General features: G+C 58.9%; 1 protein-coding gene across 2 annotated transcripts; it reads left to right on the forward strand.

Moving 5' to 3' along the window:
* Window positions 1-16,415, forward strand: OSBPL7 (oxysterol binding protein like 7). 2 transcript variants are annotated; one of them, XM_086687128.1, is made up of 23 exons: window positions 3-172; window positions 1,507-1,661; window positions 1,774-1,899; window positions 2,083-2,136; window positions 2,774-2,887; window positions 3,245-3,355; window positions 3,475-3,592; window positions 4,241-4,344; window positions 4,715-4,807; window positions 4,893-5,025; window positions 5,108-5,202; window positions 5,392-5,487; window positions 6,589-6,726; window positions 7,276-7,369; window positions 8,032-8,279; window positions 9,254-9,391; window positions 12,593-12,656; window positions 12,790-12,868; window positions 14,286-14,430; window positions 14,534-14,678; window positions 14,767-14,893; window positions 15,099-15,221; window positions 15,373-16,415. In XM_086687128.1, exons 2-23 carry the CDS (start codon window positions 1,587-1,589, stop codon window positions 15,479-15,481), a joined length of 2,529 nt encoding a protein of 842 aa, XP_086543254.1. In that variant the 5' UTR covers window positions 3-172; window positions 1,507-1,586; the 3' UTR covers window positions 15,482-16,415. The 2 variants fall into 2 exon arrangements, 1 of the variants encoding a protein (XP_086543254.1); XR_015244109.1 differs by lacking the exon at window positions 15,373-16,415 and having other exon boundaries at window positions 1-172; window positions 14,509-14,678.
* The last annotated feature ends 294 nt before the right edge of the window (window positions 16,416-16,709 follow it).

The raw sequence follows: 16,709 nt of genomic DNA on the forward strand, positions 1-16,709 counted from the left end.
TGGGGAGATCCGGCTGGAGGGGAGGCTCCGACGTCTCCTTCCTTCCTGGTTCCTGCAGCAGCTGCTGCCACTGCTAGGCTCTGTGAGGAGGGAGCGGGCGACTCGGAGACGGTGACTCAGAGGCGGAGAGGCGCGCGCGGGCCAAGGAGCACTGGCGTCCATGGACCCTGGGGTAAGGGGCCCGCGCTGGCTTTGGCTGACATTCCCCAGGCAGGCTTCTTCCCACCTGAAGCTGGCGGGTCTGCCCCTCTGGAGACGGGGGTGGGAATGGAAGTGGAAATGGGGCACCCACCGGGCTCCCCTCGACCCTGCACCCTCTACTGACAGAGCCCCCCCACCCTCCACCCGCCAGCAGTGAGGGGCCAGGATTCTAGGGGGCCAGGAAAAGGACACAGAGATACCCAAACACCAGAAGAGTTTGGGAACTTTCAATGGCCAAATGCAGGAGTTTTACCCCCCCGGGTCAGCCTCTCGCACTCTGGGCCCCTCCGTCCCTACCTCCTGGCCACCACTACCCCACCGCATCCCTGTCCCTTCCCGGCCTTCGCTACTCAGGTGCTTGCTGGCTCCACTGGAAGATCTGAGCTGTTTCCCCAGCCTCGGGCCAGCCTCGCCCCTCCAGTCCCCTCCCTGTCTCACACACACAGAACCTCATGCATTATTGATCTCCTCAAGGAGCCAGGATGGCCAGGGCTCGTGCCAAGGGCGCCTGTGGGCACTGCTGCGGGACCTGTGTGGACCTTGGCATGTTCTTGGCCGCCTCTTCTCCCGCCCACAGTGCCTCAATGGGCACTGAAGCAGGGTCCCCTGCTTTCTCCGGGTGGGTGTTACTTCTCAGGAACCCCAAGGACCGGGATGGTAGAATGGAGGCTTTGAGGGGTACCAAGGGTCTCAGGTGGGCATCCTACGGTGGAGGCACAGAGAACAGTGGGGGCTGGCTCAGGCCTCAGTTTCCCGATGCCGAAGACAGAGGATCTGGAGACTGATTAGCGGGGAGTTGGGATGACAGAGAAGTCTCCAACCCACGACGGCAGGTGGAGGAGTGTCCAGGGGTCCTGGAGGAAGAGAAGCCAGATTGAGATCTTGCTTGTCCAGTCTCGGAATTCCTCTGCCCTGTTTTAGAGTCTCTTTTTTTCACTCCCATGCCTCCTCTCTGCTCCCCCCCACACCACACCCCCCGCCCTAGGGAATCTTCCAGAGAAAGCACCAAGTGTTTCCTAGAGCCTGAGAATGTGGGCCCAAGGTGGGGCTGGGCAGACTTTTGTGGTTGTCTCTTGGCGCTGGCCTGCGGACTGTGTGCTAGTCCACCTCTCCGGGAGCAGTGGCCACAGCTGGAGGGTGTAGACAGGGAAACCCGCCCAGGGTGGGGAAGGGACAGATTCAGAGAGGCATGGCAGGTGAGCAGAAGATGTTGGTGAGCCCTTATCTCAGAGGGTGCGGGAAGGGTTGGAGGCGGGGAAGGTGATAGCAGGATCTGTGCTAATGGGGTCTCTCTCTTGCTTCAAGGGTCCCCTCAGGACAAGGTGACATCCTTCTCCTTCCACCCTGCTCTACCTTCTCAGCAGGGAGTGGCTGCTCCCATCTCCATGGACTTCCAGGAGAGGGTCCCTAACTCCTTGGCGGAGAGCATTCAGTCTGCAAAGCCCAGCAGTGCCCTGCAGGTCTGAGATGGGGAAGCAGGCAGTGGGTGGATAGAGCTTGGCCCCAAAGGGGGGGGGGGCAGATTTGGTCACCTCACTAGCTGCTTTCCTACTTCTCTGTCCTGGACTGCAGGCCTCTGAGCTGTGGGAGGTAGAGGAGGAGCCTCGGGGCAGGCTGGGAGCAGAGGGTATCATGCCCGAGAGGCAGGAAGGCCACCTGCTCAAGAAAAGGAAGTGGCCTCTGAAGGGCTGGCACAAGGTAGGGTGGGCTGGGCAAAGGGAGGGGCCAGATGCAGAGGCGAGTGGGGGATGGGGGGGAAGGGTGTAGGCAGTAACTGGGTGTGTGTGTGGAGGAGAAGAAAAGTCCATGTGTGTGGTTGCTCTCTCCCCATACCCTTTTCCGTCGGCCTCCTGGGTTCTCGTTCCTTCTGGGCAAACACAGAGATACTTTGTGCTCGAGGATGGAGTCCTTCACTATGCAACGACGCGGCAAGAGGTGAGTCAGGGCCTCTGCTGGGGGTTGTGGGCTGAGTGTGGGCCCAGAATGGTCTGCACGAACAGGGGACTTTATCATCTTTTTTTTTTTTTTTTTAATGTTTGTTTTATTTTTGAGGCAGAAAGTGACAGAGCATGAGCAGGGGAGGGGCAGGGAAAGAGAGGGAGACACAGAATCCGAAGGAGGCTCCAGGCTCTGAGCTGTCAGCACAGAGCCCGATGCGGGGCTCGAACTCACAAACCGCAAGATCATGACTTGTGCTGAAGTCGGATGCTTCACCGACTGAGCCACCCAGGCGCCCCAGGGAGCTTTATCATCTTTACCCTTGTTTCATTCTGGTGCTGGGGACAGGAACTAGAGGCCGGCATCCTCAGGATCTCTTTCTGAGAGGGTGTTTCCCTTCTCGGCCTTCGCGTTGCTGAGATTAGTTTTCCTTGCTCTCTGACTCCCTTGTTCAGAGTATGACTTGACCTAGTGGGGGTGCTCTGTGCACCAGAGGACAACTGACGAGTCCCTGCTGATGCTGTGAACCTGCTGCCTGGCCCTGGAGCCTAGGGTCACCTCAGGGAGATGATGGCTCTGGGGTCCCGGGGGCCTAAAAACAGTCCCATTTTTCCCTGCCCACCATCCACCCTAGATCACCAAGGGGAAGCTTCATGGCTCCATTGACGTCCGACTGTCTGTTATGTCCATCAACAAAAAGGCCCAGCGCATTGACCTTGACACTGAAGACAACATCTACCACCTCAAGGTGACATCCCTGGGAGCCAAGTAGTGGCTTGGGCCCCAGCCCAGCAGAGACACTAGGGCACGCAGGAGAGAGGGGCGGGTTGAGGGTCTGTCCCTGAGGTTAACAGCAAGGGAGTTCCCATTGTATACCACAGCCAATGGCAAGACGTCCTTCTTGGTTGTTACATGAACAGGCGCAGAGCTAAGGGCTCGGTCACCCCGGGGAAGCTGTGCTCTGTCTCCCTGCAAGGAGCCTTTGCACAAGCCGGGGACGACAGGGAGACACTCTCCTTGCCTGGGAAGCGGAGCCCCAACTTCTTGTCCCTGTGAAGCAATCCTTCCTTTCACGCTTCCCTCTCCCTCTCCGTCACTTCTGCAGATCAAATCCCAGGACCTGTTCCAGAGCTGGGTGGCCCAGCTTCGTGCCCACCGCCTAGCCCAGCGCCTAGACATGCCCCGAGGCTCGCTGCCCAGCACCACTCACCGGAAGGTAAGGGAGGTCCTGGGGGGGGGGGGGCAGTAACATGGGGACTCAGGGGTGGGAGCTTCAGGGAACTGCGAGATCCATGGAGGGGGTGCTTCCTTGCCTCACTCTTGACTCACCCACAGGCTCCTGGTGCCCAGCTTCCAGCAGCAGGCAGTGCTTCGGCTCTCCCTGGGGTCGGACCTCGGGAGAAGGTGTCTTCCTGGCTGAGGGACAGTGATGGGCTAGACCGCTGCTCTCATGGTGAGGGGCCCCTGGCACTGTGCCTCTGTGGGCAGGACGGGTGCCGTTGGGTCTAGGAGGTGTCGGCTGTCACGAGGAAGTGGAACTGTTACCTCCAGCCCTGCCTCCGGGAACCTGGGGCCTCCAAGCCAACAGGATCTCCTCGGGCCTGCCCTGGGGAGCACCAGCCTCACCGAGAATGGCGGGGGCTTGTGTCCCAGGCACATAGACAGGACTTGGGGCCGGGGCTCACGGACAAGAAGATACAGAAAGCCAATCGGGGAGGGGTCCCGTGGAGTAGTGCCAGAGAAGGGGTGTGCTTTAGAACCTGTTCCTGGAGTAGGCAGCTGAGATGTTGGCCTGGGAGAGGGAGATGGGGAGGTGCCACCAAGTGGGGACAGAGAGTCAGGGCCACCTCTACCCCGCACCCTGTGTGGAGGTGGCAAAGTTAAGGTATGTTATGGGGACCGAAGATGCCAGCCCTCTTGGGAAACCAGTGGCGGGAACTGGGAACTGCTTTGGCGTCCTGAGCCGAGGAGGGGGACGCAGTGTCAGGGTTTCTGTGGCCGCCCGGGTGAGATGTTAGGAGGAGGAAGGGAAGCCGAGGGACAGACTCTGGGGCGCCCAGGCAGTGTTGGGAGAGGATATCCTCATTCATTCTTCCCGCAGAGCTCTCTGAGTGTCAGGGGAAGCTCCAGGAACTACACAGACTCCTCCAGAGCCTGGAGTCCCTGCACCGGATCCCCTCGGCCCCTGTTATCCCCACGCACCAGGTGAGGGCCAGGGGAGGAGACAGGGCCCTGCCCAGGGGACTCCTGCTTGCCGCCCTCACCCTCACCACTTCCCTAGGACAGGCCCCCAGGCCCCCTCGTGTGCTGCAGTTTCCTGGAGAGCTGCACATCTGCCTAGCTGACCCACCTCCCATGTCCAGACGGCCTCAGGGTTGTCTCTCTGCCCCTTTGGAGTGACCCCTGCCTGCTGTACCCACGCCTCTACTAGGGTGTCATCTTCTTCCTCTGGGACGTCAGATGTCTCTGTGCCCTCCTCCGTGGCCATCTTCCCCTCTCCCGGCTTTCATGGTTGCTGCCCTTTGCCCCACCCTGAGTGAAACTCACCCCTCACCTCCCGCCTTCGACTTGCCAGGCCTCAGTGACAACTGAGAGACCCAAGAAGGGGAAACGGACCAGCCGCATGTGGTGCACACAGAGTTTCGCCAAGGACGACACCATCGGACGGGTGAGGTGGGGTGTGGACCCCAAGACACCGGGGTGGGATGTCCTGGAGGAGGCTGTCACCTTCGACCCCTCTCCCTCACCCCCAGGTTGGTCGTCTCCACGGCTCTGTTCCCAACCTGTCTCGCTACCTGGAGTCCCGGGACCCTTCAGGCCCCCGTGGGCTGCCACCTCCAGACTATGCCCACCTGCAGCGTACTTTCTGGGCCCTGGCCCAGAAGGGTGAGTGCATGCTGGAGGGCGGTGGGGGGCAGGCGGGGAGAGGGAGAGGGAGAGGAGTCTGATGCCTGCCCTTGCCCCGCAGTGCACAATTCCCTCAGCAGTGTCCTGGCTGCCCTCACCGCTGAATGGGACCGACTGCGGGACCTGCACCAGGGTTCAGAGCTGTCGCGGATGGGGGTGAGGCTCAAGGACAGGGGAGCGTGTGGGAGGAGAGGGCTTGAAGCTGAGGACCGCAGGCCTGGGGAGGAGAGCGGAGCTGGGTCTGGGGAGAGTGGTTGGCGGAGGCAATCTGCGCAGAGGGCAGTATCGCGGGGCGGGGAGGGCTTTGTCCTCCTGGCTCCCTGTCCCCTCACTGTCTCCTCGCAGGTCTCTGAGGCCTCAGCTGGCCCGAGGCGCCTCCACTCGCTCTCCGTCTCCTCGGACACCACTGCAGACTCCTTCAGCTCCCTCAACCCTGAGGAGGTAGGAGCCGGGCTGGGTTGTGGGAACCATTTCTCCTGCACCTTCTTTCTTAGCAGAAGTGAAGGCATGGTTCGTCTTCAGACCCAAAACAGGGCCCAGAAATCCTAGCTCCAACCCAATTCATGTAACATTGGCAGCAGCCTCACCTTGGTCATTCCTGCCCTGCCAGTGTGCAGATTGCTTATACTTTTTTTTTTTTTTTTTTTTTTTTTTTAAGTAGTGGAGCCCAACTCAGGGCTTGAACTCAGGGCTCTGAGATCAAGACTTGAGCTGAGATCAAGAGTTGGAGGTGTAACCGACTGAGTTACCCAGGCACCCCAGAGTGCTTTTACTATTTTTTTTAAGAGTTATTTATTTTTTAATTTGAGAGAGAGAGAGAGCGCACAAGTGGGGGACAGGGGGAGAGAGAGAGAGAGAGAGAGAGAGAAAATCTTAAGCAGGCTCCACACTCAGCACAGAGCCCGATGTAGGGCTCAATCCCATGACCCTGGGATAATGACCTGAGCCGAAATCAAGAGTCAGACACTCAAGTGACTGAGCCATCCAGGTGCCCCGTGCTTTTGCTTAATTCAGTCCTATGCGGCCATGATCCTTACCCTCAAGTTCATGGTGGAGGAAACTAAGACTCAGAGAATCTGACCAATGGGCCCAGGATCCCCTAGTTGAGGATTGGCTGAGCTGGGACTTCCGTGTTCTGAGCACAGACTTTGGGGCCGGGCTCTGTGGGTTTGAATTTGGCCCCAGTGCTTGGCGGCTTTGTGACCCTGAGCCTCAGTGTCCTGGTCTGCAAAGTAGGGGGTCATAACAGTACCTACCGCTTAGGGTAAGTGTCAGGATTGACTGCATTAATGCACACGGAAGGCTTGGAACCCATCTCAGAGTGAGTGCCTAGGCCATGTGAGCGGCTCTTATGGAACCCACGTTCCCGTGTCCCATGCCCCAGTTCAGCCGCCACACCTTCGTATCCCACCACACTCTCTCCCTTCTGCGTCTTCTGCTTGGTGGGCTCCACACTCAGGCAGTAAAAGTCCCCAGCATGCTTCCCTCTCAAGGGAACTGTCAGGGCCGGGGAGCCCTGCCTGACACCTGTCCTTCCCACAGCAAGAAGCCCTGTACATGAAGGGGCGGGGGCTGACCCCCCAGCTGTCCCAGAGCAGTGTCCTGTCCCTTGCTGATTCCCACACAGAGTTCTTTGATGCCTGTGAGGTTCTCCTCTCTGCCAGCTCTTCTGAGAATGAGGTGAGGTGGGGGACAACCCTGGGAAAATTGGGATGGGGTCCAGAGAGACTAGAATTTGTAGATTCCCAAATCCTTTCTAACGCCTCAGCTGCTCTCTCGGGTAACACGTCCAGACCTGTTGGGTTTGTGTGACCCTGCTCAGAAATCTGCTGGGGACCCTTCCTCTAGTTTGATGTGCTTTATCCCCGTGGGGTCTTCCCGAGACTGCTGCCGCAGCCCCACCCCAGCCCTCTTCCTGTGAGCGGGTCAGCCCCAGCACTTCCCTTGGCCCTGAACCCTGGATCTCAGCAATGCCCTGCTACCTTTCCTTGGTGTTCGCCAAGTCCCTGTGCTCCCTCCCTGCAGGGAGAGGGCCAGGCATCCCCTCCCAAAGTGGCAAGGCACACTCCATGATGTCAGTCTTAGGGCTCCGATCCTCCCCTCCCCCAAATACGTGTCTTCCCCCTTCCCATCAAAGGACTAGCTGGGCAGAGTCTTGGCAGGCCCTGGGCACTGCCCAGCTGCCCGGGGAGGCCCAGTCTGCCCAGCCTGTCATCTGTCCTGGCCCAGGGCTCAGAGGAGGAGGAGTCGTGCACCAGTGAAATCACCACCAGCCTGTCTGAGGAGGTGCTGGACCTCAGGGGAGCTGAGCGCTACCAGAAAGGTACTAGCTGGGTGTGCAGGCATGGGCGGGTTTGGAGGGAGGTACAAATCGTGTTTGTCCACAGCCCAGACCCCTTGGGAGGCAGTCTATTGTGGTGACTGGTGGGCTAACAGCTTAGGGTGACCCCAGGAGATAAGGAAGGCTAAGCTGTGAGCTACAGAATGTTCCAGGAGCGGATCCCGAGGTGGGTCGGGCTCAGGCCTGGGGGCTGGCCATCAGTGCGGTCTTCTGAGAAGACTGGCATGGGGCCTGATACAGAGGCAGATGGTCCCATCTTGCCACTCTTTAGCAGTGTGGCTTTGGACATGTCATTTTACTTCTTGGAGCCTGTTCCCTCATCTGTAAAATGGGCTGAATAATCGGTATCCCAACATTGGTTTCTGTGTTTATGGAGGGGAACTGAAGGCCAGGGTGGGGGCTCAGGAGGGGCTTCTGGGGTTCAGGGTTTCCAGCAGCGGGAGGTGCCCTCTCTGAGTGGTTCTCGGCCCTGCTACCCACCTAAATCCCCCCGGGGGCTCGACTGCAGAGTCCAGAGGGGTGCTTGGGAATGAGTGTATCTAGGAGCACCTCAGGACTGGGGGCGGTGCTGGGGTTGGCCTGTGTGCCCCCCCAAGTCTGGATACCCTGCGGGAGGAAGAGTGACGTGGCCGGGTGGGGCCCAGGGGCGTGTGTTCCAGGGAGAGCTGCGGGGCCACCCCGTCGCCGCTGCCTGCCAGCGGCCAGCGGGCCAGGGGCTGACGTGAGCTTGTGGAACATACTTCGGAACAACATCGGCAAGGACCTGTCCAAGGTGTCCATGCCTGTGCAGCTCAACGAGCCGCTCAACACTCTGCAGCGGCTCTGCGAGGAGCTGGAGTACAGCAGCCTCCTGGACCAGGCCAGCCGCGTGGCGGACCCCTGCGAGCGCATGGTAACCCCGGCACTCCTGGCAGGGCTCTTCCCCGCCACTGAAGCTCTACCTCCGTGGGTCCTTGCTTGTAGTGGGGCGGCACCCCCCCCTTCTCTGCAACCCCCGGGGGCATGTCCCCCGCATCCCCCAACAGCATCTCCCCGCCCCCGCAGTGGCATCTCCCTGCCCCCCCCCAGCAGCGGCATCTCCCCCCTGTATTGGCATCTCTCCCCCCCCAGCGATATCTCCCCCCCCCCCCACCAACAGCATTCTCCCCCACCCCCAGCGGCATCTCTCCCCACCCTCCCGCGGCATCTCCCCTACCCAGCGGCATCTCCTTGCCCCCAGCGGCATCTCCTGGCCTCCCGCCCCAGCGGCATCCCCCCCCCCCGCCCGAGTGGCATCCCCCCCAACCCCAGCTGCATCTCCCCGCCCCCGGTGGCATCTCCACCGCCCCCAACGGCATCTCTCCGCCCCAGCAGCATCTCCTCCCTACCCCCCCACCCCACCCCAGCGGCATCTCCCACCCCCCCCGTGGCATCTCTCCCGCCCCCAGCGGCATCTCCCCCCCCACCAACAGCATTCCCTCCCACCCCCAGTGGCATCTCCCCCCCCCCATAGTGGCATCCCCCCCCCACCCCAGCGGCATCTCCCCGCCCCCAGTGGCCTCTCCACCCCCCCCAGCGGCATCTCTCCCTGCCCCCCCCAACCCCACCCCAGCGGCATCTCCCACCCCCCCCAGTGGCATCTCTCCCGCCCCCAGCGGCATCTCCCCCCCCCCCCCAGTGGCATCTCCCTGCCCCCAGCGGCATCTCCCCTCCCCTGTAGCGGCATCTCCCCCCCGCCAGCGACATCTCTTCCCCCCCCCCCAGTGGCATCTCCACTCACCCCCAGCGGCATCTGTCTGCCCCAGCGGCATCTCCCCATCACCCCACCCCAGCGGCCTCTCCCCGCCCCCCTCCCCCAGCGGCATCTCCTCGCCCTTCCACCCGCAGGTGTACATCGCGGCCTTTGCGGTCTCTGCCTACTCGTCCACGTACCACCGAGCAGGCTGTAAGCCCTTCAACCCCGTCCTGGGGGAGACCTACGAGTGTGAGCGGCCTGACCGAGGCTTCCGCTTCATCAGTGAGCAGGTGTGGGCCCCGGAAGAAGAGGGGCCCTCACGGGTGGCTGGGGCTTCAGAGGGGCCTGGGCGGGGAGAGAGAGCTCAGGGCGTCTGGCTCCGGGCCGAGCCCTGTGCCACATGGCGGTGGTGCAGAGGGCTCTCTGCTCCAGGGAGCTCCCTGCCGAGCGTGGGGGGTGGACTTGAAATGGGGAGTTACTGGACCATGTTCTAGAGCTGGGACCCTGGAGGCTCTGAGGCTGCCCTTCAGCCAGGAAGGCATGCTGTAGGGGCTGATCTCCACCTAGGTCTTGAGGGAGGATTGACGTGCACCAAGAATCCAGGGGGTGGGGAGAATGGGAGGCTCCAGACAGGGTATGAGAGACACAGCTGGGTGGCAAGACAGTCCCAAGCCCTGAGGAGCCCTGCAGGCCAAATGGTTGCCTTCAATGGGGAGTCATCGAGGGTTTTAGGCAGTAGAGTGACAATGCTCCAAATTGCACTTTATAAAGATTGCTCAGACCGTGGTGTGCGGATGGGTCAGAGAAGGCCATTAAGAGGCCATTTCAGTCATCCCTGTTAAGAGCTGACAAAGACCTGCACTTAGGCTGTGGCATCTGGATTGTGAGGACATTGGATTCAGGAACTGTGTCATGTTGCCCTTGACAGGACACAGTTGTCAACAGAATGCTGTTACATGTAAGAGATAGGGGAGGTGGTCGATGATAGGGAAAAGCTGGAGATGGCCTTGAATTTCTGGTTGGGGGGCTCCAGCAGGTGTATGGAAGTGCCAGTTAGCAAGATGGGAAGTGTGTGAGGAAGGTAACTGCATTGGTGAGACTCCTTGTCTACGTGGGCTTGACTTCCACGGGGAGATGTCCGGGAGGCCCTGGGCTATGTGGGTACGGAGCTCCTCTGGGAACAGGTGGGGGCTGACAGACCCGGGAGTCACCAGCTTAGAGGATGGATGATGTCACGGGCTGCTCACGGGAGAGGGTCTGAGGAGGGTGCGCAGGGAAGGCGGAGGAGCTCCGAGGCCAAGTGCGGGTGGATGGTCCACAGGACTTTGACGGGGCTGGTTGGTTTACTGAGTGAGGGAGGTTTCTGAGAAGGGCTGTGGGCCGAGGCCGGGTTACAGCGGGTGGCTAGGAAAAAGAAGTATCGTAGGGAAAAATGAGACTTTAAAAAAATTAAAATTAGGAGCTCCTGGGTGGCTCGGTCGGTTAAGCACAAAACTTCAGCTCAGGTCATGATCTCATGGCCTGTGAGTTCAAGCCCTGCATTGGGCTCTGTGTAAACATCTCAGAGCCTGGAGCCTGCTTCAGATTCTCTCTCTCTCTCTCTCTCTCTCTCTCTCTCAGGAAGAAATAAAAAAACATTAAAAAAAATTAAAATGAAATGGGGCACCTGGCTGGCTCAGTCAGTAGAATGCACCACTCCTGATCTCGGGGTCATGAGTTCGAGCCCTACGTTGGGCGTAGAGCTTCCTTAAAAAAAAAAAAAAAATTTAAATAGAGAAAAAATGCAGCTTATTTTCAAAACAGTTGACCGGGAGAGAAAGAGGAGAGAGAGAGAGGGTTTCAGCTAGAGGTGGGGATAGAGCTGAGGCAAATGTTTTGTTTGTTTAGATTTTAAGTGTTTTTGAAAATATAGTGAAAAGTTCGTCCAGTACAGGAATGTGTACAATAGGAAATGAGCCCCAGATCCTTCTGAGGAGATTGCTGCTGCCAGTGTTTGTTTTGTGCATACGTGAGCAAAAGTGTGTGCATCCAGAAAAGAAAGGTTTACTCTTTCTTTAAAATGGAAGAAACAGGAAATATTTCTTTAGTTTTTTGTTTTGTTTTGTTTTTTTTAGAGAGGGAGGGCGCAAGTGAGTGAGAGGCAGAGAGGGAGAGAGAGAAGCAGCGTTCAAGGTCACCAGATGCCAGGCTCAAGCTCACGAACCGTGAGATCACGTCCTGAGCCAGAGTCCAATGCTTAGCTGACTGAGCCACCCACGCGCCCTGATATTTCCTTAAAAAAAAAAAAAAACATTAAAAAGTTTATTTATTTATTTTGAGAGAGAGCAAGGACAGGCAGGGGAGAGGCAGAGAGAGAGAATTCCAAGAAGGCGCCCTGTGTCAGCACAGAGCCCAACTCAGGGCTCGATGTCATGAACTGTGAGATCATGACCTGAGCCTAAATCAAGAGTCAGACATTCAGCTTGGCTGAGCCACCCAGGCACCCCAGGAGATACTTCTATTTGGAGAGAAAGAGAAAAGTAGAGGGAAAGGCTGCAGGACAGTGGGGTGGAGGAGGGCGGAGCCTGCAGGAAGGGGTGTGAGGCAGCTGCACCAGGAGGAAGGTCCAGGCCTGGCAGTGGATTCAGGGGGCTGGGGTCAGGGTGGGAGCCATAAATTGGTGGGAGGAGTTGCCACCTCTAGTCTCCCTCTGAGGGTGGGCGTGTCAATGTGGTTTGAAGGCGATGGGTTGGGTGTGGGTCCTCAGAGAAGGATTGGGCCCAGGTGTAGACAGAGTGTAGCATTAGAAGTTTCCAGGTGTGTGCTCCGTGTGTTCCTCGGCTCCGTGGGGGTGAATGAAGAGCAGGGAACCAGGGGCGGCACAGAGGAGGCCGATGGCAGGTGTTGTGACAAGTGGTGGCGGAAGGTTGTGGAGGGTGCTGTGAGAAGGTGGAGGTGACAGCAATGTCAGGCGGGGGGACGGTGGTGGAGCAGGGCGGACAGGGCACAACAGAGCAGAAAGTCTTGGGAAAGTCATGGACCACAGGGAATGAGAGAGGCAAGGCTGCAGGCTTTGGGATACCCAAGTTCAAGTTCCAGATATGGAGCCGTTCCAAGAAGGGCAAGGCCAGAGTTTTTTTTGGAGGCTGTGACGATGGTGAAGGAGAAAGCAGTGAGGGAAGAGGGCCCCCAGGAGGGCTGGCTTTCAGGCAGGGCACAGGAGGAAGCCTCATCTGTCACTACTAGAGGACTTGGTAGCCTTGAACAGGGGTCCTGGGGCTCCAGAAGGGAGTGAGTGAGAAGGAAGCATGTGAGGCCTCATGGGAACAGAGAGGGCAACAGAATCTGGGTGGTGGCTGAGGATGACAGAGACAAGAGACCTGGAACCAACTGGTCTTCTGGTTTGGAGAGGAACTGGGATTGGGGATAAGGGACTTTGGGGAGCCCTGGGGTGAGGAGCAGACCCCATAATCCTCAGGAGCAGTGTCAAGAGACCTTCTTTGTTCCCCAAGGTCTCCCACCACCCCCCCATCTCGGCATGCCATGCGGAGTCTGAGAACTTCATCTTCTGGCAAGGTGAGGAATGGGGGGAGGGTGAGGGGTGGGGAGGCGGACATGAGGGTGAAGGGCAGGTGGGGGAGGGGCTGGAACACTCTCTGGTCTCTTTTCTGCCCTCCCTCTCCCTCTCCCTCTCCTGATCCAACTCCAGACATGAAGTGGAAGAACAAGTTTTGGGGCAAATCCCTGGAGATTGTGCCTGTGGGGACCGTCAATGTCAGCCTGCCCAGGTGGGTGTCCCTAAGGCCCCAGCCTATGGGGCTGCTAAGGTCAGCAGCCAGGCCCAGCCTACGGGCCGTCTTCCAGGCTGGGGTGGTGAGGTGATAGGGGCAGGATCGAAAGGTCTGGCCTGAAGCTGGTTGCGGTGGGGTAGTGTCTATACATTTCACACCTATTTTTACAGCCGTTGTGCATACAGAAACAGGAAAAATCCTAGAACGGTAGAGCTGGAAGGGCTCACTGAGGTCATCTGATGCAGTGGCTCTCACACTCTCTTGATCGTGACTCACAGTAAGAAATCATTTGAGACTTCAAGCCAACGTGCAGACGCACCCACCCTCATACACAGACCCACAGAGACCTAAGTTGACCTCAGGACTGATCACAAACCACATTGGAAACACTGTCCTCTAGCTCACGTCATTTTCCAAGTGGGGACAGCAGCCAGAGAAGAAGGGGGCTTACCCGGCGTGGTCCAGGAGTTAGCAAGAGGCCAGTCCAGGGCCGGGAAGATCCTGGGCTTCAGAGTTAGAAGTTCCGTCTGGCAGCTTTGATAATTAGGCACGCAACAAAGAGGCTTAATGCTTCAGAGCGTCCCGTCCGCTCTTCCGTAATGAGTAGAACCCAGAGGAAGGGTAGATTAAACAGGGTAACGTGTGAATGGGCCTACCCTGGTCCTTGGCACCCATGGGCAGGGACTCTGTGTATTTATCCCCATGACGTAGGCACTCAGGAACTTTGTCAATGAATGGAGACCTGTTGACTCAATATTTTTTGTGAGGACTGTTGTGCTTTGTAAATGTGTCATCCTTTTTGTTTTGTTCATACATATATATATATTTTTAATTTTTTTTTAACTTTTATTTATCCTTGAGACAGAGAGAGACAGAGCATGAACGGGGGAGGGGCAGAGAGAGAGGGAGACACAGAATCGGAAGCAGGCTCCAAGCTCCGAGCCATCAGCCCAGAGCCCGACATGGGGCTCGAAATCACGGAACGCGAGATCGTGACCTGAGCCGAAGTCGGACGCTCAACCGACTGAGCCACCCAGGCGCCCCTATATATTTTTTTTAATATTTATTTTTGAGAGAGAGCGCATGCCTGTGCACAAGCAGAGGAGGGGCAGAGAGAGAGAGGGAGAGAGAGAATCCCAAGCAGGCTCTGTGCTGTCAGCGCAGAGCCCAACTCGGGGCTTGAAGAGGAGTTCGACCTCATGAGCTATGAGATCGTGACCTGAGCTGAAATCGAGAGTCAGACGTTTAACCGACTGAGCCACCCAAGCGCCCTATAAATATGTCATCCTTCACGCAGAGGCAGAACCAGGACCGCAGTGTTCCTTCCACAGACCCACATGACGGGCATCCTGGCTCAGGGTGGCACTTGTTTCCGGGGCCAGCCAGCTGCCCTCCCCTGCTCTGTCTCTCTCAGATTTGGGGACCACTTTGAGTGGAATAAGGTGACGTCCTGCATTCACAACATTCTGAGCGGCCAGCGCTGGATCGAGCACTATGGGGAGGTGCTCATCCGGAACACGCAGGACAGCTCCTGTCACTGCAAGATCACCTTCTGCAAGGTGGGCATCCCCACACTGACCCTGCCTGTCTGCCGCCAGCAGCTCACCCTGGGGGAGGGGAGGGGACACCTCCCTAAGTCCCCTGCCTCCACCCCCACCCCAGGCCAAGTACTGGAGCTCCAACGTCCACGAGGTGCAGGGGGCCGTGTTCAGCCGGAGCGGCCGTGTCCTCCACCGACTCTCCGGGAAGTGGCACGAGGGGCTATACCGGGGATCCCTGCCCGGCGGTCAGTGCATCTGGAAACCCAGTATGTGGCCTGGTCAGGGAGGGCCGGGCAGGGGTGAGGGTGCCTATGGCACAGTCCACCTGCCCCAGCCCCTTGCCTTCCCCCCCAGACTCCATGCCCCCAGACCACGAGCGAAACTTCGGCTTCACTCAGTTTGCCTTGGAGCTGAATGAGCTGACGGCAGAGCTGAAACGGTCACTGCCTTCCACGGACACGCGGCTCCGGCCAGACCAGAGGTCAGTGGGCCCCACCCTGGAGCCTCTGGGCTCCTCCCTCTTCCACATGAGCTTCCGCATCCAGCTCGGCCTGTTCTTCCCTCTTGACGTTGCCCCAGGGAGATGGGTCCCATCTGGGGGCAGAGCTGGGCAGGGGACAGAGGTCTTGGGTTTGGTGGGGGTGGGGGTGGGGGGCAGTTCCCCTGACTGCCATGTGGATGCTTAGGTACTTGGAGGAGGGGAACATACAGGCCGCTGAAGCCCAGAAGAGAAGGATCGAGCAGCTTCAGCGGGACAGGCGCAGAGTGATGGAGGAGAACAACATCGTCCACCAGGCTCGCTTCTTCAGGTACCTCTGCCCTCTCCCTAGGCCTCTGCCATCCAGGCTCCTTGCCACCTCCCATACAGCCCCTCCTCACTCTGAGTGGGGCCGGCTATGGGAGGCAGCGTCCGGGGACCCTGGCCTTAGTTCGGGATGTTCACCCCTCTCCTTCCCCCAGGCGGCAGACAGACAGCAGTGGGAAAGAGTGGTGGGTGACCAACAACACGTACTGGAGGCTGCGGGCCGAGCCAGGATACGGGAACCTGGATGGGGCCGTGCTCTGGTAGCCCTGGCCCTCAGGGGGCAGGAGGCTCAGGTTCCTCCCTCCTGCCTCTACCTCCCACGGACACACGGGTGAGGCCAGGCTTCCCCGGTCACCGCCCTGGAGACCAAGGGGGCAGCCCTGGCTTTGTCCCCTCTGCCGGCCAGAGGGGCTGCATCCTGGCCCACCGCCCACCCCCTGTTTGGGGTGGGAAGCAGGATTCGTGCTTCCCCAGTCTTGTTTTCCCAGACAACCAGCATGTAAGACCCTTCTTGTTCTGTCATTCCCCTTCTGTCCCCTTTGGGGTACTTGGGGGAGACTCCAGGCTCTCCAGGATCTGTTCCCCATTTAGTGCCTTCCTAGGACACAGGGGACCCCTTGATGCTCCCCAGGCTTCCTATGCCCAGGGCTCTGGCCCCGGCTGTGTGATTGGAGTGAACGAAGGAGAAGAGATGGCCTTTTCTCCCACCCCCTGTCCATCCCATCCCTCTCCAGCATCTTCTCCCCCGTGCCCTGGCTCAGCGGGGCTCCCTTTGCTCGGTCCTTGGCAATCTCTCCCATCCTCCTGGATCCCCGTCTCCCAAACTGCAAAATGCCTGCAGCTTCTGGCTCCTTCGGCCCTGGTCCTCAAGCGGAAGGAAACTTCAGTCACAGCTCGGCAGGTCCCCGCTGTGCGGACAAGACCTGTCCAAGAGGCGGGGAGCGAACTGAGCCGGCAGGGTGCCTGGCCTCAGACCCCCTGGGAGTGAGTGAGCACGCGTGAGAGTGTGAGTTTGTGTAGGAGTGTGTGCATGTGTGCGTGTGCCCGTGTACTGCTTGCAGGCGAGCAGGGTTCCCAATGTAGCCCGATGGCCCCTGCTGGGGGTCCGCCACTGTTGCTCATTTTCGCACAGTCTGCCTCTGATTAAGGTGAATCGCAGTGACATTCCAAGCTCCAATAAAGACAACCCCGAACTTGGGCCTGAGACCATTCATTTAAAAACACGTGTGGTCAAGCTCAGTGAAGCCTCACAGCTCCCCACTCCCCTGGGCTGAAAATCCCCTGTCCTCTCTCCCTTAATCCCCACATCCTGTCCATTCTCTCTCGGAGGCCTGAGCTCTGGTCCCCTTCTCTGGATTGCTCCTGGCTTAGGCTGGGCCCTGAGCGACCCTTGCCTGGACTGTCCCCTCACCGCCCCTCTCCCCTGCCCAGGCACCTCCGTTCTGATGCTGGCTTTCAGGGTGATATTTTTAAAAAGAGATGGGGTTTCCTC

The sequence above is a fragment of the Puma concolor genome, chromosome E1 (assembly GCF_028749965.1).
Source record: "Puma concolor isolate L17-30 chromosome E1, mPumCon1.1.hap2, whole genome shotgun sequence".
Taxonomy (NCBI): Eukaryota; Metazoa; Chordata; class Mammalia; order Carnivora; family Felidae; genus Puma; species Puma concolor.